This window comes from Miniopterus natalensis, chromosome 8, assembly GCF_054644295.1.
Source record: "Miniopterus natalensis isolate mMinNat1 chromosome 8, mMinNat1.hap1, whole genome shotgun sequence".
Classification (NCBI taxonomy): Eukaryota; Metazoa; Chordata; class Mammalia; order Chiroptera; family Miniopteridae; genus Miniopterus; species Miniopterus natalensis.
This window is the reverse complement of record NC_142088.1, coordinates 11,471,168-11,487,794: the sequence shown is the minus strand read 5'-3', so window position 1 is coordinate 11,487,794 and position 16,627 is coordinate 11,471,168. Positions and strand designations below refer to the sequence as shown.

The following is a 16,627-nucleotide window of genomic DNA, read 5'->3' as shown; positions in this document are numbered from 1 at the left end:
GGGGGTGGAGACACGACGGCCAATTTTTGGCTTCGGGGCGGGACTAAAGGCTCGAGGCGGGTCTTGAACTGTTAGAGGACCAATAGGGCTCTATACGTGGGGCGGGGCTTAGGTGTGGGCGCTGCTGTTTGTCCTCTGCGCTGCCCCGTAGTGACGAGATGCTGCGGTGGGGCGGAAACCCAGGTTTGGAACTGTGGGCTTACGAGCTCTAAGCCTCAGCAGCTGCGGGCCTGTGGTGCAACTTCGGCGGCGGGGAGGAATCTACGCGGCTTAGTTATTGCTGGAACTCATCGCACGGGTAACGACAAGCGGTTGCTTTGGGATCCTCAGTGATTTTAACTGTTGGACTCGATTTGAAAGCTGGATGCTCCCCCATTTCACTTTTGTGTGGTCCGAGACTAGGGGTATGAGAAAGCGGGCTGAGGTCACGTATTAACCCCGAAGCTTGACTCCTAGCACCTGGGTGAGGGCCGAGGTGCCTTGCGGCGCGGCGGAGACCAAGTCTGGCGGGCCGGAGACGCGGCAGTCGGATCTCGCTTGGGAAGGGCTCTGCTTTCCCCCCGTCTTTTCTGCTCAGCCATGTCTCCGGCTCCAGCTGCGGCTCAGGCTCCTACGTCGGTCTCCCTGTTTGATCTCAGCGTGGATGCTCCGGTCCTTCGGGGCCTGAGCCTAGTGAGACGCCATCCCGGGGAGACTCCGGCCCAGGCACTGCGGACCTCCTCTCCAGGTATCCGGGAAGATTTGGGGTGGACCCATGAAGAACATGACAGGGCCCTTTGCAGCTTATTGCTCCTCCAGAGAACACATTCTTATTGGTATTTCCCAGTTTAGGAGCCCTTGTTGACTTCTCTTTCCCCGGGATAAAATTTATCTTAAATCCACTCAGTCTTTGTTTCTAACAAAGGCCCCTGAATTATCTCCAAGCAAGTCTCTTCACATTGCTTATGTCTTATTAACATCACTGCTTACAAATACCCTTTAAAATTCCCAGATCTTTTTTCTAAATTCCCAGATACAGTACAAATTTAACTGGATTCCAATCAAATCATTCCTTCATGCTGAATATATAACAATGTAATATTTGGTTATGTACAACTCTAATTTGTGTTTGGCTATGTTTTTCTTGAATATTTTTAAAAACAAATTCCACACTGTAATTGGAAATGTAAGCTAAAAAATTGGCATTCAGGAAGTGGTTTTTGCACAGTTAAAAATAATTTTAACCTTACTAACATATTTTCTGCAAGATTCCTCTAAACCCCTTTGGTTAATTTAAGTCCAATGTTTGACTTACAGTCATTTTACATATGTTTTTTCAGAAGCATCTTTTTTGTATAAAGTGATTACTGTGCCATTTATTTCATGAAAGCAAGGCTATGCCATCTCTCTTTTGTATCCTCTGCTTTATATATCAAGCATTGAATATAATTACAGGTACTATGGATTTGTGTTCCCTTTCTACCCCTAACTACCCCCTCCCTTATTTAGGTTCAGGGGAGAGAACAAACCCAGAAAGAAAACTACTCCAGGGTCCTCTGGATATTTCAGGGAAGTTATTTTGTTCAACCTGTGACCAGACCTTCCAGAACCACCAGGAACAGGTAAAACCAGGTGCAGAACTAACTGGTGGATACAAAAGTAGAATAGTGGGTGAGGAGAGGTAGACATTTGATTTGTGTTTAATGAGTAAAAGGTTCACGTTTTGAGTAAGGCAGTTGGTATTATCCAGTCATACTTCCTGGAGTTCTGTTACTGGTCTTGGGTACCATAGGAGGCCAGGCTGGGGCATATTTCCACATTCTGCTTCCCTCATTGTCTCCTACCAGAGAGAACATTATAAGCTTGACTGGCATCGGTTTAACCTAAAGCAGCGTCTCAAGGACAAGCCTCTCCTGTCTGCCCTGGACTTTGAAAAGCAGAGCTCTGCAGGTGATGACTGGTGGGAGACCTTTGTGGGAGTAGGACATGGGGGTGGAGGAAGGCCCTCATTTAGGAGCATGAGGGAAGTTCAAAGATGAGGCATCAAACTTGTATATCTCATGTTTCAGGAGATCTTTCCAGCATCTCAGGATCAGAAGACTCCGACTCAGCCAGTGAGGAGGACTTACAGATACTGGATGAGGAGAGGGCTGAATTTGAGAAGTCTAACATACCCCGAAGCTCCTGCTCTCATCGGGTTCTTTTCCAGAATGCCCAGGGCCAATTTCTTTATGCCTATCGTTGTGTCCTAGGCCCTCACCAGGCAAGTGATGGCACACAAGTTGTGTGGTTAGCGCTGCCCTTTTGTACGTTCAGCCTAGATTTCCACTTAGCCCAGTCCATTTCTCACTTCCCTTCCTTCCTGTTGGGTGTGGGTATCAGGCTTGATGGCACAGTGTTGGATTGAACTGGCCTGAATCTTGGGTCAAATGTAATGGATTTAAGTTTGGAATCAGACCAATCTAGGTTTCGATTATAGTTCTACCACTTGATCTTGACTACCTCTATAAGCCTCACATTTCCTTATTTGTAAAGTGGATACAAGCCTCAGGGTCGTTATATTAAATGAGAATACATGTGAAGCAGTTAACACCTGCACTTGGTATCTTACTATCATTGAATGTAACAGATACATTTGTGCTGCTCCTCTGTCAAGGTGCTCCCAGAAGAGCCAGAACTGCTGCTACAAAACCTGCAAAGTGGAGGTCCTAGACACTGCGTGGTACTCATGGCTACAGCTGGGCACTTTGCTGGTGCCATTTTCCAAGGGTGAGACGGTGCTGTGTGGGCTTAAGGATGGGATGGATCCTGTTCAACTGTGAGTACCAGGTTTCCAGTACTGAGTCTGTGTCATCTACAGAAGAGAAGTGGTGACACACAAAACCTTTCACCGCTACACAGTACGGGCCAAGCGTGGCACAGCCCAGGGACTTCATGATGCCCGGGGTGGGGCTTCTCGCTCTGCTGGAGCCAACCTGAGGCGCTACAATGAAGCCGCACTATATAAGGTAAGTTAGGCATCTCAAATCTCATGGTCCACTAATGCACATTTCCCCCTCAACTCATTAAATGTTACAGTAAAGAGGTTCACTCTTTTATCTTCCAGTCTTCATTATTTCTGGGTAGACAAAGGTAGAATAGGATGGATCCCCAGGAATCTTAGTCTTCTCTTTCTCCCACCCTCTGTGTTAATTTCTACCTTTCACTCCCTATACATGGGACCACTTTTTGGCTGGAGATTTAAAAATAACAAGTGAAGATATACAGGGCTGAGTTACTCTCTTTTCTAGGATGTTCGTGACCTGCTGGCAGAGCCAGGCTGGGCTAAGGCGCTGGGGGAGGCTGGGACAATACTGCTGCGTGACCCCCGCTCTGGTCGGTCCTTGTTCTTCGGAGGCCAAGGGGCACCCCTGCAACGGAGGGATCCCCGACTTTGGAATATCCCCCTTGCCACCCACAGACCCACCTTCAAAGAGCTACAGCGTGTGTTCCATAAGCTAACCACCTTGCATATCCATGGTGAGCCTTCGATTCTGATCCCCAGACTCCCTAGACCTTCCTGTACCTTCTAACCCAAACCTCAGGTTCTCATTTGTGCATCCAGATGATTTTCTAGTCCTTGGACTGCAGCCCAGTTACATCTTCATTGAAAAACCTGGGCTGGCTTCTCCTCAGCTAAATTTGAGCAACATCTTTTGTTTTATGGCAGGAGAAGACCCCCGGGAGACAGTCAGGTTGGACTCACCTCAGTCTTACTGGAAGACAATGAGAGAGACGAAGAAGGCTATCAAGGAAGAAAGAAAGGTCCCCAGTGATGAAAATGGGGCACTAGGGCAGAATGAGGACTCTCCCAAACAGGGTTTGAGCACCATCTATCAACTGTCAAATCTCTATCTGGGTGTCCTGGAAATGCAGTAGCAAATTCCCTACTCACTTTCCTATTAATAGATGAGCCCTTATACAACACACACACAGGTCTGTTTATAATATAGGGTATGTGGTAGCAATTGCTGAGACATGTTTAGTGACCTTTCCAAATGTTACCACTTCTGTTCATTGCTCTATCCCTAGTACTCAGAAAAGTCTTAGCATGAAGTAGATGCTTAAATGTGTTGCATGAATTCACAGAATTTACCTGTCTTATCGGGTGCTAAGGGCTGCTTCCCTGGCTGCAGACTCTTGGCCTTCATAGCTGTCATATCTCCTATGCTTGCTTCTGTGCGCACTATCCTGCTAAGGCTGCTCAGGGGAGAGTCTTTGTCCCTGCCTAGTTCCTTCTGGGTATGTCCTTGTCCAGGGCGAAAGCCTCATTTCTGCATGTGATACTAGTGGATTCAGCTCTAAATGTGCTACTTTATCTTGAGTGACAATACAATTTTATTTCAAGATGATCTGGATTATATCTTTATGTATATTCTTATGCATCTGGGGCAGCCCACATCCTTCCACCCTCTGCTTATTCTTTAGATGGACCTAACATGTCAGGTTTTTCCCTAGGTTCAGGGTCAGAGGAAGAGGATGGCTTCCAGGTAGAGTTGGAGCTAGTAGAGTTGACAATGGGGACTCTGGATCTTCGTGAGTTTGAAGTATTGCCCAAGCGGAGGAGGAGAAGAAGGAGTAAAAGGGAGAAAAGCCGAGACCTGGAGGCTGGAGCACATGCGGCTCTTCCCCAGCAACCTCAAGAAGACAAGGCCTCACAGTCATCCAGGGCACATACAGCCCCTTTGGAGCCTTCCCTGGATGAGGCCAAGGTCCCTGGTCAATCGGAGCTCTGGGACATGCTTCTTGCTGCTTGCCGAGCTGGAGATGTTGGGATGCTGAAAATCCAGCTAGCTGCCAGTCCCATAGACCCTGAAGTTCTCTCTCTGCTCAATGCCCCCTTGGGCTCCAGTGGCTTCACCCTCCTACATGCAGCAGCTGCCGCTGGGAGAGGCTCAGTGGTTCGCTTGCTGCTGGAGGCAGGTGCTGACCCCACCATCCAGTAAGTAAGGGTCCCCATGCTGAGCCCTTTAGGGTATAGAGAGGATGATCTTGAAGGCTAATGTTGGCATTGGCTACTTGATAGTATTTCCCTTGGTCTGGTTAAGTTGTGTTAGGAGATGCAAGAGGCAAGTTGAACCCATTTTGGGGGTTTTCACACCTAGGGACTCCCGGACCCGGCCACCATATACAGTTTCAGCTGACAAATCAACACGTAATGAATTCCGAAGGTTCATGGAGAAGAATCCAGAGGCTTATGATTACAGCAAGGCTCAGGTCAGCTGGGAAAGGAAGCAGCAGCAGAGTGGGAAGGCATCATAGGTTACCTCACACATTCCTGGAAATCCTCCAGGTGCCAGCGCCATTGACATCAGAAATGGAGGCACGGAAGACTATGCGCAAAAAGGAGCAGAAGGCAGCCCGGCGGCAACGGGAGGAACAGCAGCGGAAGCAGTGGGAGCAGGAGAAGCAGGAGCAAGAAGAGCAGCGGCGATTTGCCGCTCTCAGCGACAGAGAGAAGGTGAGGCTGGAGGTTTTCTCTTCCACAGCAAGACTCCCTTAGAGGTCTAATTCCTCCCCAGTGTGCAGCTGCCACTTCTTGGGCACCCTATCCACTACTGGGGCCTTGTCCTTAACACAACTTTTCTTCCCCTCAGAGAGCTCTGGCTGCAGAGCGCCGACTAGCTGCCCAGTTGGGAGCCCCTACCCCTCAGACCCCTGACTCTGCAATCATCAATGCTCGGTATGTGGAGGGGGGTAGGAGTGATGATGGGTGGACTGTAATGTTTGGGCAAGTAGAATGAGCACCTACATAGAAAGGCTGCTGAGGGGATGTGAGAAGTTCTTTGAACCTTTGGAGTAGAAACAAATGGCAGGAGGAGGGAAAGGGAGAACTAGGATTGGAAAGTTTCTGGGGTACCTGTCCATCCATGTTTTCTTCCTCTGTTCAGACGCTGCTGGAGTTGTGGGACATCCCTCCAAGGCCTCATTCCCTTTCACTACCTTGACTTCTCTTTCTGCTCCACACGCTGCCTCCAGGATCATCGCTGTCGGGCCAGGAAACCCTCTTCCTGATCTCTCACAGCTCCACCTAGGGCCAATGCTAGACCCTGAGAGGGCACATTTACACTGGTCCTAGGTTTCTTCTTCCCCGAGAAACCAGAGTATTTGGAAGATTGGGGTGAGAGACACTCAGGAACCCAGGTAAAGACAGGGCCAAAGAGGTGTGTGGAGCTGGTACTGTCTCTGGAACTTTAATCACAATAAAGTTTGGCAAGGAAACTGCACTTGTACAGTTGTTGTGGCCTTGTGGCCTTTGATTCTTTGTGGTCACTGTGGCCAGCACCAAGGGATCCTGCCCACTCCATGTCCAGGTCCAAGGGTTATCTTTCTTTCAGTGCCCACTTAACTCCATTGGTTCAGAGTCACTTTGTGTATCAGCTGAGAGGGAATAGATATATGTCTTATGCAAGGTGCTATTGAGGATAGGACTATTCAGAAACTGGATCTGGGGTTGGGGAGGAACATTTTCTAGCTCAAGCACTGTGATTTTGTTGAGAATTCCCTTAGGAAACAGCAGGAGTCTTGGCACGTAGAGGGTGTGTTGTGGCCCTCTCTTTGTCCAGTACCGGCCCAAGTTAAACCCATTGATCCAGACTTGGCCCTGTTGTGGAGGGAGGAGAGAGGAAAATAAATGATCAGTTCTCAAGGGGGTAGAATCATCCTCTTTTGGGTTTCTAATCAGAGGAGTAATTTCTGCTTGCCCTTCTTCCATGATTTTCCTGTCTTATTCCCCCCACCCCCGATCACCACCATCAGCAATACCTTGGTCCATCCAGGTAGATATAAAAATGTGTCTCCAGCTGAGTCTAAAATTGTAAACGTTGTGGAGTAGAAGGTGGGGCCAGAGGGAATTTGAGTATGTGACCTTTTCAGCAATTGGAGGGGAAACCACCACTTTACAAGTTTATCAACTTTCAGAGGGAACATCAGCCATTGGGTGAGGATTGTTTGCCCCAGAACTGGTGCCTGCAATAGGCCCTATGAAGAAGGCAAATGAAAACTCATTATTCAGTAACCTCTAAGGTGAAGTTTCCCCTAATCAAGCCATGAGATGCAACTAGTAGCCATGTCCAGATCCCCACAAACCACTATTTTGCTAAGGACATGGCTCTTGCCTATCTTCCATCAGGCCCCTATCTTCCCAAAGGAGTTTGGCCAATAAAGTTGTTTGTGTGAGGGGATGGGCAAAGCTACTCACCTTGAAGTCACTGTAGTTAGACCCAAAACTGAGCCTCCCCATGTTCTCCAGCAAGACATCCAGTTTGGCCCCTATTTTCCCCATCAAAAATAGTTTGTATTTCGTGTTTCGTTCCAAAATACCCTGAAACACCTGTGGATAAGAGGGTCTATGACAGGCAGGGCTCAGCATCTAGCTCCTGGCCACCAACAGGAAGCCACATTAGGATACTTGTAGGGCAAAGAGAATGTAGCCCATCTTGGCTGGAACTTTACCCTTTATCAAACTCTTTCTCATCCCAGCTTATCCCTGGACCCCCTGAAAATGTGAGTAGGCAGTAGGAAAAGGTAGGTAAGGAATCTTAAGCTAAAGGGTGCTTGGGAGGAGAGGAAAGTGGGGCTCACAAGGCAGACGGGAATTAGGTTCATACCCCATCCACCATCACATAGGCGCGGTCATGTATTCCATTGTTTGGCACCCAGAATTGTGTTGGCTCAAAAACAGCGTATGTTAGATAGGTCCGGTACAACATAAAGCCATGGTCCTGGGTGTGAAAGAATGAGTACATATGATAAACTGAGATAAAAAATAATACTGTGGGGAAGATGCGGAGCTTAGGGAACCTTTGGCTATGGCTGTTAAGGAAGGTTGCCTTACCCACCAGATGTGGGATTATGCCTTACCTGCTTGACAGCCTCAAAGGTCATTGGTAAGACTGAATGGATCGGCCCTTCAGGGCACAGTAAATGCAGGAAATCCAGCAAATATCCATCCTATTAGAATAAGGGAGCAGTATCAGAATAAAAGGGAAGTTTCAGAATAGAGGACAGGACAGAATAGAGGGCTTTTTAGGGGATAATAGGGTAGAATCAGAAGAGATGGGGAGGAGCTTACCAGCTGCAGGGTGAAAGGTCCGATCATCATCTTGGGGCTGGGGGGAGGTAAAGGTCCCAAGGGAATTTCCTGGAACTGAGCCCAAATTTTCTCAGTAGCCATAGAAAAACCACACAACCCCTATTCCAAGACCCTAGCACAGGGTTCTTAACCTAGAGTCCAGGAAAGGGCTTCAGGGGTCATGAAGATCCTGTAATTTTGCACATACTTGTATCTCCCCAGGTAGTCCCATTTGGGTTAGTGGAAAATGCTTCTATGGGATGCTCACAGAGCTCTGTGGCCCAGAAAACCACCAGTGATTTCTGGGAACCCTTTACAAACAATTTAGGCACTCCCTTCCCCCAAATTAATAAAAGCCTTTGGCGCTTAATGAAGTGGTAGGGCACCTGGCTGATGACATTTCGAATAGCAAAAAGCTTAGGTGTGATGTCCCCTGCTTCAGATATTGGTGCATCGTAGTCATAGCTGGTAGTAATTGGAAGGAAGCGTCCCTTCTCATCAGCACCTGAGGTCAAAGCAATTTAATTAATTCAATATATCTAGGCACATGCAGAGAATTTTGCCATCAGGTGGGGCAGTGGTGGCCATATCCAGCTTCCTTTTAGATCCCTAATCCACCCAGCCCTCAGATTCTAATTCCTTGCTTCCTCTCTGCTTCCACCCCAGGGACCATCTGGACTCACCGTTCCAGTACCCAAAGTTGGTACCTCCATGAAACATGTACCTGAAGTGGGGGAAGGTGGGGGGAAAGGCACAAACTGACCCATGGAATCTTAACTTTCATCCCCACACCCAGTTACAGATTCATGTTGACCCCAGTGTCTCCAGTTACATGTTCACACTGGCTCCCAACTTCAGCATGTTCTCTAGTCCTTTGGTTACATCTGTAATGGACCGTGTAGAGTGATTCTGGCCCCAGTAATCCAGCCAGCCTGTGTAGTACTCAGAGTTCACCTAGTGTGAAGTGAAAGAAGCCATGAGCAAGATGGGGAACCGAGCTCGACCCATTCCCAACCCTGACTCTTGGCTTGATTGCCCTCCCATCTGGCTTCTCACCAGTGGCCCGTGGGGTTCATACTTCCTTTGCAGGGCAAAGATTTTGGTCATGTTGTCAGCTGCAGAAAGGAGGCACAGGTGAAAGATAAACATCACAGAAGAGGTGCCCATTCCCCAGACTCCGCTCCTAACCCTTACTCAGGAGACCTGGGCCAAAATCTACAGTGGTATAGACTCCCTTCAGGGAGCCACATTCAAGTCCTTCAGGCCCATCTGTGGTAAAGAGCAAAATCTCTTCTCCTAGTAGTGCACGGAAGAGCCCAGCCAGGTGCCTCATGTAGCTGAAGTCGCAAGCCCTATAGCTACCATATTCATTCTCCACCTGCCAGGAGAAAGGAAAAGTAGAGCTCAGCTATGAGGTGGAGAAGGTTAAGGACCCCTGGCACATCCCTCCCCTTGCCCAGTCAACTTTTCACTTGTACCTGAATGCTAATGATGTTGCCCCCATTGTGGTAGAGCCATGGATATATCTTGGGCAGCAAGACCTGGAACCAGGAGTCCACTGCAGCAAGGAAGTCTAAAGGAAGGAGCAGTGCTCTGCTCATTAGGGCACCACCACCTCCACAATCTCCACCCCTAGCATCACTGCTAGTAACTTCAGTGCTGCCTGAACTCTGGGCCACAGTTTGCATCCCACTTGTCCACAACTAAATGTGGGAAGCAGTAACTTATAAAAAGCTCTCAACCCTAAGAATTTGTATATTTGCATGGCAATGAAATTTGAACACAGGAAACCTTAAAGCAATGTTTCTTGTAAGTTTATTTTTTAAATATAAGAAAAAGGTTAAACACACCTCATGGAGCTATTATTATGTAATCAATGTACACTTGAGATTGCTATGAACTAGCATGTGAGTTCACAGAAATGTGGAATGCCTGACCGTACCTTGATATGACCAACTGACAGTCCAGGTGATTTAAGTCATCAATCGAAAGAACATTCATTCCATTAGGTTTCATGCCTTCAGTTCTTAACTCCTACTTGTGATTCTTGTTGATTCATCCTCATGGTCCTCATGCAGGTTATTACCTTTGCCTGACACTTTCTCCCCACCCTCCTTTACCTGGCTAACTCCATCTCAGTCCTCAGGTCTCAACTTATATTTCACTTCCTCAAGAAAGCCTATGATATCCCAGATTAGGGTAGATCCCCATTATACACTCTCATAGCACCTCATACTTCTCTTTCAAGCATGTAACCAGTTATAATTAAGCATTTATTTCTGTAATTGTTTCCTGTTGGTGTCTCCCACTAGTGAGCAGGAACTTTGTCAGGTTCATCTGCTCGGTCCCTATCTTTGAGGACAATGCCTAGGAGATAGCAGACTCTTAGAGGTGGATTTGATGAAAGATATTTTGGAGGATTTTTTTGTATTCTTAAAAGATTTAATTCCTTTATATTTTGTGTTCTGTATAAAGGAGGTCCAGCTTTTATTGCCTTCTTTAATCCAAGCATACATTAAATCTCATTGAACAAATAATTATGGGTGGTGACTCAGCACCAAGCACTCTTCTAGGTGTTAGGGATATTGAATGAAATAGACAAAAATCTCTGCCTTTGTGGAATTTCCTTTCCAGTAAAGGAAGCAGATAATAAATTAAATAGGTAAAATATATAGTGAGTTAATGCCAAGGAGAAAAAATAAAGCAGGGAAGGAAGATATAAAATGGTGGGGTGGGGGGCTTAAATTTTAGAGGCTGGCACAGGGAAGGCCTCACTGAAGGTGATTCTGCAAGACGCCCTGGTGGGTTTGAAGAACAGCAACGAGGCCAGTGGAAACAATAAGAGTAGATGTCAGGAAGGTGACTGAGCCAATGAGGTAGGGACTAGTAGATCATTTTAAGGAAGCTATGGTTCATATTCTGAGTGAGATGAGAACCTACTGGAGAGGTTTAAGCAGAGAAATGACATGATCTGATATGTATTTAAACATTTTAACAGGATCACACTGGCCATTGTATTGAGAATAGACTGCATGGGGGAAGGGCAAAGAAGGGAAACCAGTTAGGAAGCTATTAAAATAATCCAGCTGAGATAGGTGGTTTGGACCAGGGTGGTGGCAGTGGAGGTGATGAAAAGTAGTTGAATTCAATATATTTTGAGGGTAAAGCTGACAAAATTTTCTGATGGATTGAATGTGGGGTACAAGAGAAAGACATGAATAACTATATCATAGTGTTTAGTTTGATCAGTTGGAAAATAGAGTTGCCATTAACTGAGATGGGGAGATTGTAGGAATAGCTGGTTTGGGAGGCAATACCAAGAGCTTAGTTGTATCATTACCACTTTTAGATCTCCAAATGCAGAAGTCAAGTAGGCAATTGGATATATGTATTTGGAGGTCAAAGGAAGGTCCTGGAAATAACATATTTCAGAGTCACTAGCTATTAGATGGAATTTAATGCCAAGAAAATGGATGAGACCATCCCAGGCATGAACATAGAAAAGAAGCATCCAAGGACTGAGATCTGAAACACTCAAGCATTTAGCAGCAAAGGAAATGGAGAAGAACCAGCCAGAGACTAAGGAGTGGTCAGAAAGATTGTGGGGAGAGGGGCAAAGGCCAGAGAAGAGTAGTATCATGGAAGCTGAGAGAAAAATGTATTTCAAAGGAAAGTGATCAACTGTGTTGAATGCTGCTGATTGGTCAAGGAGGATGAGGCCTGAGAAATCATCATGGAGTTAACAATAAAGAGGTTACTGGTATTCTTGAGAAAAATAGAGATTGCAGCCCTGGCTGGTGTGGCTCAGTTGGTTGGGCATCATCTTGTGCACTGAAAGGTTGCTGGCTCAATTTCTGGTCAGGGCACATGCCTGTGTTGCGGGCTGGATCCCTGGTAGGCACAGAAAGCAGCTGATCAATGTTTCACTCTCACATAGATGTTTTTTTCTCTCTCTCCCTCTCCCTTCCTCTCTCTATAAAAATCAATAAAAAATCTTTATTAAAAAAAAAATGAAGTGAGAGACTACAGATAAGATTCACCATCTTAACCATTAAAAAAAAAAAAAAAAAGAGAGATTGCATGTTGGTGTTCTAGCAATACTTTATCATTTTATTTTATTTTTTTCTTATTTTTTTTAATCCTTACCCAAGGATATTTTTTCCATTGCTTTTCAGAGAGTGGAAAGGAGGGAGAGAGACATTGATGTGAGAGACACACACCAATTGGTTGCCTCTCGCACACACCCCAACTGGGGCCAGGGATCTAGCTTGCAACAAGGTACTTGCCCTTGGCCAAAATTGAACCTGGGACCCTTCAGTCTGTGCGTCGACACTCTAACCACTGAACCAAACTGGCTAGGGCAATACTTTATCATTTTAAATGTTTTTCATAGTCAGCTGAGTTTGAGGAATGCCGTAAGGGGCATAAAACTCTCTAGTACCCTAAGAAGTGGAACAGCACCTGGAAACTCCTCAGCGGGTAAAAAGCATTTGCCAGAGTGACCATTTTTTTAAAAATATGGTTTTTAATTTATTTTAGAAAGAGAGGAAAGGAGAGAGAGAAACATCCATGAGAGAGAGAAACATTGATCAGCTGCCTCCTGCATGCCCCCTAACTGGGGATAGAGCCCAAAACCCAGGCATGTGCCCAGACTGGGAATCAAACCCTTGACCTCTTGGCGCATGGGACGATGCTCAACCAACTGAGCTACACCAGCCAGGCCAGAGTGATCTTTTTAAAAGACATAAATCAGATAAAAGTATCCCCTTGCTTTAATGACCTTATTTGCACCTGAAATGAAATCCAAACTCCTTGAAATACTGGGCATCTCAGAACTTACTCTTGAGTTATCTTTTCTTTCTCTACACTCTTTCCCCAGGTTATGTCTTAGTACCCATGAATTTAAGTGCCATCTTTAGACTGATGAGACCAAATTTATATATTTAACTCAGACCTCCCCCTAAGCTCCATGCTCACATATCCTACTGCTTACTTAATATCCTCAGTTGAGTATGAAGTGATAAAAATTGAACTATTTTCTCCCAAAAAGTTGTTCCTTTCCTACTGCTGATCTTCTCTATCTTCTCCCTGTCAGTAGATGGCACCACCATCCTGACTGGATACTCACACTTCCCCCACCCCTACCCTTTCCTTCAAAATCTATCAATAAGACCTGGTGATTTTATCTCTAACCTATATTTCAGTTCTGCTCTCTTTCCATTTCTACCACCATCACCTTAGTCCAAGAGCCACCATCTCTTCAACTACAGGCTTAGTCTCCCAATTGGTTTCTCCACCGTCACCCTTACTCCCCTCAATCCATTCTCTACATCCAGGCTAAAGTAGTTGAAAACAAACCTTATCATTACATCTCTGGTTAAACTCTTTCAATGACTTTCCACTATGCTAAGAACAAAATGCAAACCCCTTACAAGGGTCTACAAGGGCCTGCATCAATAGTCCCTATCTATCTCCAATTTCACACGATACCACTCTCTCCCTTACCCACTATGCTCAGCCATGCTGGCCGTAACTATGCCAGGTTGTTTCTCATCTCAGGGTCTTAGAATATACCACCCCCTTTACCTGGTCCTTCTCACCTCACTCTTCATATAACCAGAACATATCCTTCCCTAGAGCCAACTGAATGTCTTTTTCTAGAAAAGCATTTCCTGACCTCCCGGCCTAAAAGAGGTCCTCTTTATTATTCACTGTCACAACTCCTTGTCTATTTTCTTGTGTGGTATTTTTACAACTTGCAATCATATTACAGGTTTTTGGTTTCTTAAAAAATTGGTTTCTTCCACTATATTGTAAGCTCCATTGCACAGGGATTGGGTGTGTCTGGTTCCCCAGTTTCTAGCATCCTGCTGGGCATAAAGAAAACATTCAATATATATTTGAATGAATAATCTCCAATTTGGGGATATTCTCTTCTGTTTTGGGCACCCAAATGACCCATTTTGTCATTGTTTGCTTTTTTCTTTGTTAAATTATTTGTCTCAACTCACCTGGATCTGAAGTTCTCAGATGAATATTAGGTTTACGAAGCAACCAGGCTGGGAGACCCCCCTGAGACAAACATAAAAACAACAAAGAAGCATGTGGGTTTTGTTGTCTGAGAAGAAATTAAGTATCGTGATGGAAGTGGCCCTAGAATATGGGCAGAAGGGAGTAGCCTAGGAGCCCCACATGGGTGGCTTTGGTTCTATCCCTTCGACTAACTCACCATGTCCCACTCTGCACAGATGTAAGGTCCTGGCCTCAGTATGACCAACAGGTTCGCTATAGATGCCTCATGCAGAAATGCAAAGAGATCCCGGCTGCCATTAAAGTTATAGACCCCAGGCTCTGGCTCATGGTAGTTCCAGGGCACATAACTGAGAAAGGAAGAGGTTAACAGGGCCCAAGGCGTGCATGGGGAGATGCCTGGGAGGCATAAGGGCTCCTGGCCTAGCTAGGAATCTCCAGGAAGCTTCTGGAAGGAGGGTTCTGGCCCACCCTTGGCCTGGAAGCCCTGGAGCTCTAACTCCTCAACATACCCAGCCAGTCTTCCAGTCCCGACCCTCTTTCTTAATTGGGTGGTAGGAAGAGTAAATCCCACCCCTCCACGGCTCTCCTGAGCCCTGCTTACAACTGTATGGCATTGAGGCCACTCCTTTGCATCTTGTAAAGCCGGTCTGCCCAAAGCACCCGAGGTACTCGAAAGTAGTGCAGGCTGCCAGACACGTAGCGGAACGGGGTCCCGTCCAGGAGGAATCTATCATGTTCCCGATCCACTACGAACGACCGAGTGTCTACCTACAAAGCGAGAGACCATGCTCAGCAGAGGCCTGGAGGAGGGGAGGGAAGGAGTGTCCGCGTCCAGAAGGGCAGAAGAGATGGAACTAGGTTTGCCGAGCGTTTTGTTATTTTCACTTGTCTCCTACGCCAGATGTGATCTGGCCTTATCTCACCTGGGGGGGCAGCAGCAGCAGCGTCGGGAGCAGCAGCAGCAGGGAGGGACGGCAGAGCTTCTCCGGAGCCATGGCGCTTAGCCTGCGGTCCAACTGTCACGTGGCGGACTCCTGGGAGGGAACGTCAGCGAGCAAGGAGGGGCGGAGACCACCTCAATTTGCCAATTAGCCTGGACTTTGTCTCCTGCTACTCCACTAGTTTGTAAAATCCTCTACATCTTGAACCAGCTTTATCAGCGTCACCAGGGAGCTTGTTAGAAATGCAGAGTATCAGGTCCTACCTCAGACTTGTAGTATCAGAATTTGTATTTTAACAAGATTCCCAGGCGATCGTAAGCACATTCAAGGTTGAGAATCAGTGCTCTACTAGACTGAGCTCCCTAAAGGTTGAGAGTGCCTTGTTCATTTTGAATCCTCAGCTTCCACCATGGGGCCCACAGATAGCAGATTAAATCTAGATAAACGTCAGAACCGGGGGTCAGGGTGGGTGGGGGTGGGAGGGTGGACTAGGGCTAAAACAGGTTCAGAAACAAGGGAAACTGTAGGGAGACCTTCCCAGCGATGTGCAAAGGGGGCGGTGGGGAGGTAGGTTACAAAAGGGATATTTTCCCTGGAGATCCCTATTTCAGCAAAAGACACCATCCAGGACCATTCTATCTTCTTTGGATGTGCAACCCTTGCCAATTTATCCCTGCCTGCCTGGACAAGAGATTTCAAGGACAGCTGCTTGGTGCCAAGGCTTGGGAATTTGGAAATTTCCATTACTCCTGCCTTCACAGTCCCAAGCCTGTGAGAACCGGGGTGGTAATAATAGTAATAATAATAATAAGAATAATAAGAATAATAATATAAACTTCTGTTTGACACTTACTGAGGGCTATACATCAGATATCATTTACTCTGCAAACTCCATGAGGTAGATAATTATCATGTGCATTTTAGAGATGGGGAACTTGAGGGACGGAAATACTAAGTAGCCTGTTCAAAGTCACACAATTAGTTTAGTAGAGCTGGGATTTGAACTAGGCAATTTAGCCTCATGATTCATACACTTAACCTTAGGTACCAGTATACCTATTTTATAGATAGGGACAGTGATGTTAAATAACTTGCCCGTGGTCACACAGTTAATAGGCCATGATTACGACCAGATTTAGACCCTAGTCTGGTTCAAGAGCCTGAGCTCATAATAAGTGAGACTAGGGTAGTGGGATATAGGCCAGAGCCCCCAGGGTTGTGCTGATCATAGCTCCAGAAGGCCAGGTCGCCAGCATCCACCCTTCCCCCGTATTACGCCCCCCCTCCCAAAGCACCCCGGGGCTGGACTGCAGTCGGCCACCCAGCGCGCCGGAGGTATGAGGCCTCCTACCTCCGGCATTGGGAAATGGAGGTCCTGGGGGCCTTGGGCCGAGCCCGGCTTTGCTCCCCTCTGGCGTAGGTGCTTGAGTCCCGACCCCTACTGAAGGCCAGGTGTGGAACCCTCACCCGGGTCCTGGTACCCGTCCTCCCGCAGGCCTAGCCCGCCCCCGGCTTGTCAGCTCCCCGCCCCTACATCGTCAGGATGCCAGGCGGTTGCTAG

At 46.8% G+C, this 16,627-nt stretch overlaps 2 protein-coding genes across 2 annotated transcripts; one reads left to right on the top strand and one right to left on the bottom strand.

Annotated features, from left to right (window-relative positions):
• Positions 1–173: 173 nt before the first annotated feature.
• ANKZF1 (ankyrin repeat and zinc finger peptidyl tRNA hydrolase 1) lies at positions 174–6,245 on the top strand. Its single transcript, XM_016196839.2, has 13 exons — positions 174–727; positions 1,489–1,601; positions 1,827–1,929; positions 2,049–2,242; positions 2,636–2,748; positions 2,840–2,987; positions 3,270–3,498; positions 3,689–3,838; positions 4,477–4,960; positions 5,124–5,235; positions 5,312–5,479; positions 5,616–5,701; positions 5,910–6,245. Exons 1-13 carry the CDS (start codon positions 580–582, stop codon positions 6,031–6,033), a joined length of 2,172 nt encoding a protein of 723 aa, XP_016052325.2. The 5' UTR covers positions 174–579; the 3' UTR covers positions 6,034–6,245.
• GLB1L (galactosidase beta 1 like) lies at positions 4,219–16,502 on the bottom strand. The gene is made up of 18 exons (XM_016196840.2): positions 16,418–16,502; positions 15,049–15,159; positions 14,727–14,893; positions 14,322–14,472; positions 14,104–14,164; positions 9,571–9,665; positions 9,296–9,470; positions 9,149–9,207; positions 8,925–9,046; positions 8,776–8,816; positions 8,479–8,597; positions 8,093–8,167; positions 7,882–7,971; positions 7,629–7,742; positions 7,220–7,351; positions 6,784–6,999; positions 5,286–6,622; positions 4,219–5,240 (listed from the first exon to the last, which is right to left on the bottom strand). Exons 2-17 carry the CDS (start codon positions 15,118–15,120, stop codon positions 6,353–6,355), a joined length of 1,959 nt encoding a protein of 652 aa, XP_016052326.2. The 5' UTR covers positions 15,121–15,159; positions 16,418–16,502; the 3' UTR covers positions 4,219–5,240; positions 5,286–6,352.
• Between the last annotated feature and the right edge of the window lie 125 nt (positions 16,503–16,627).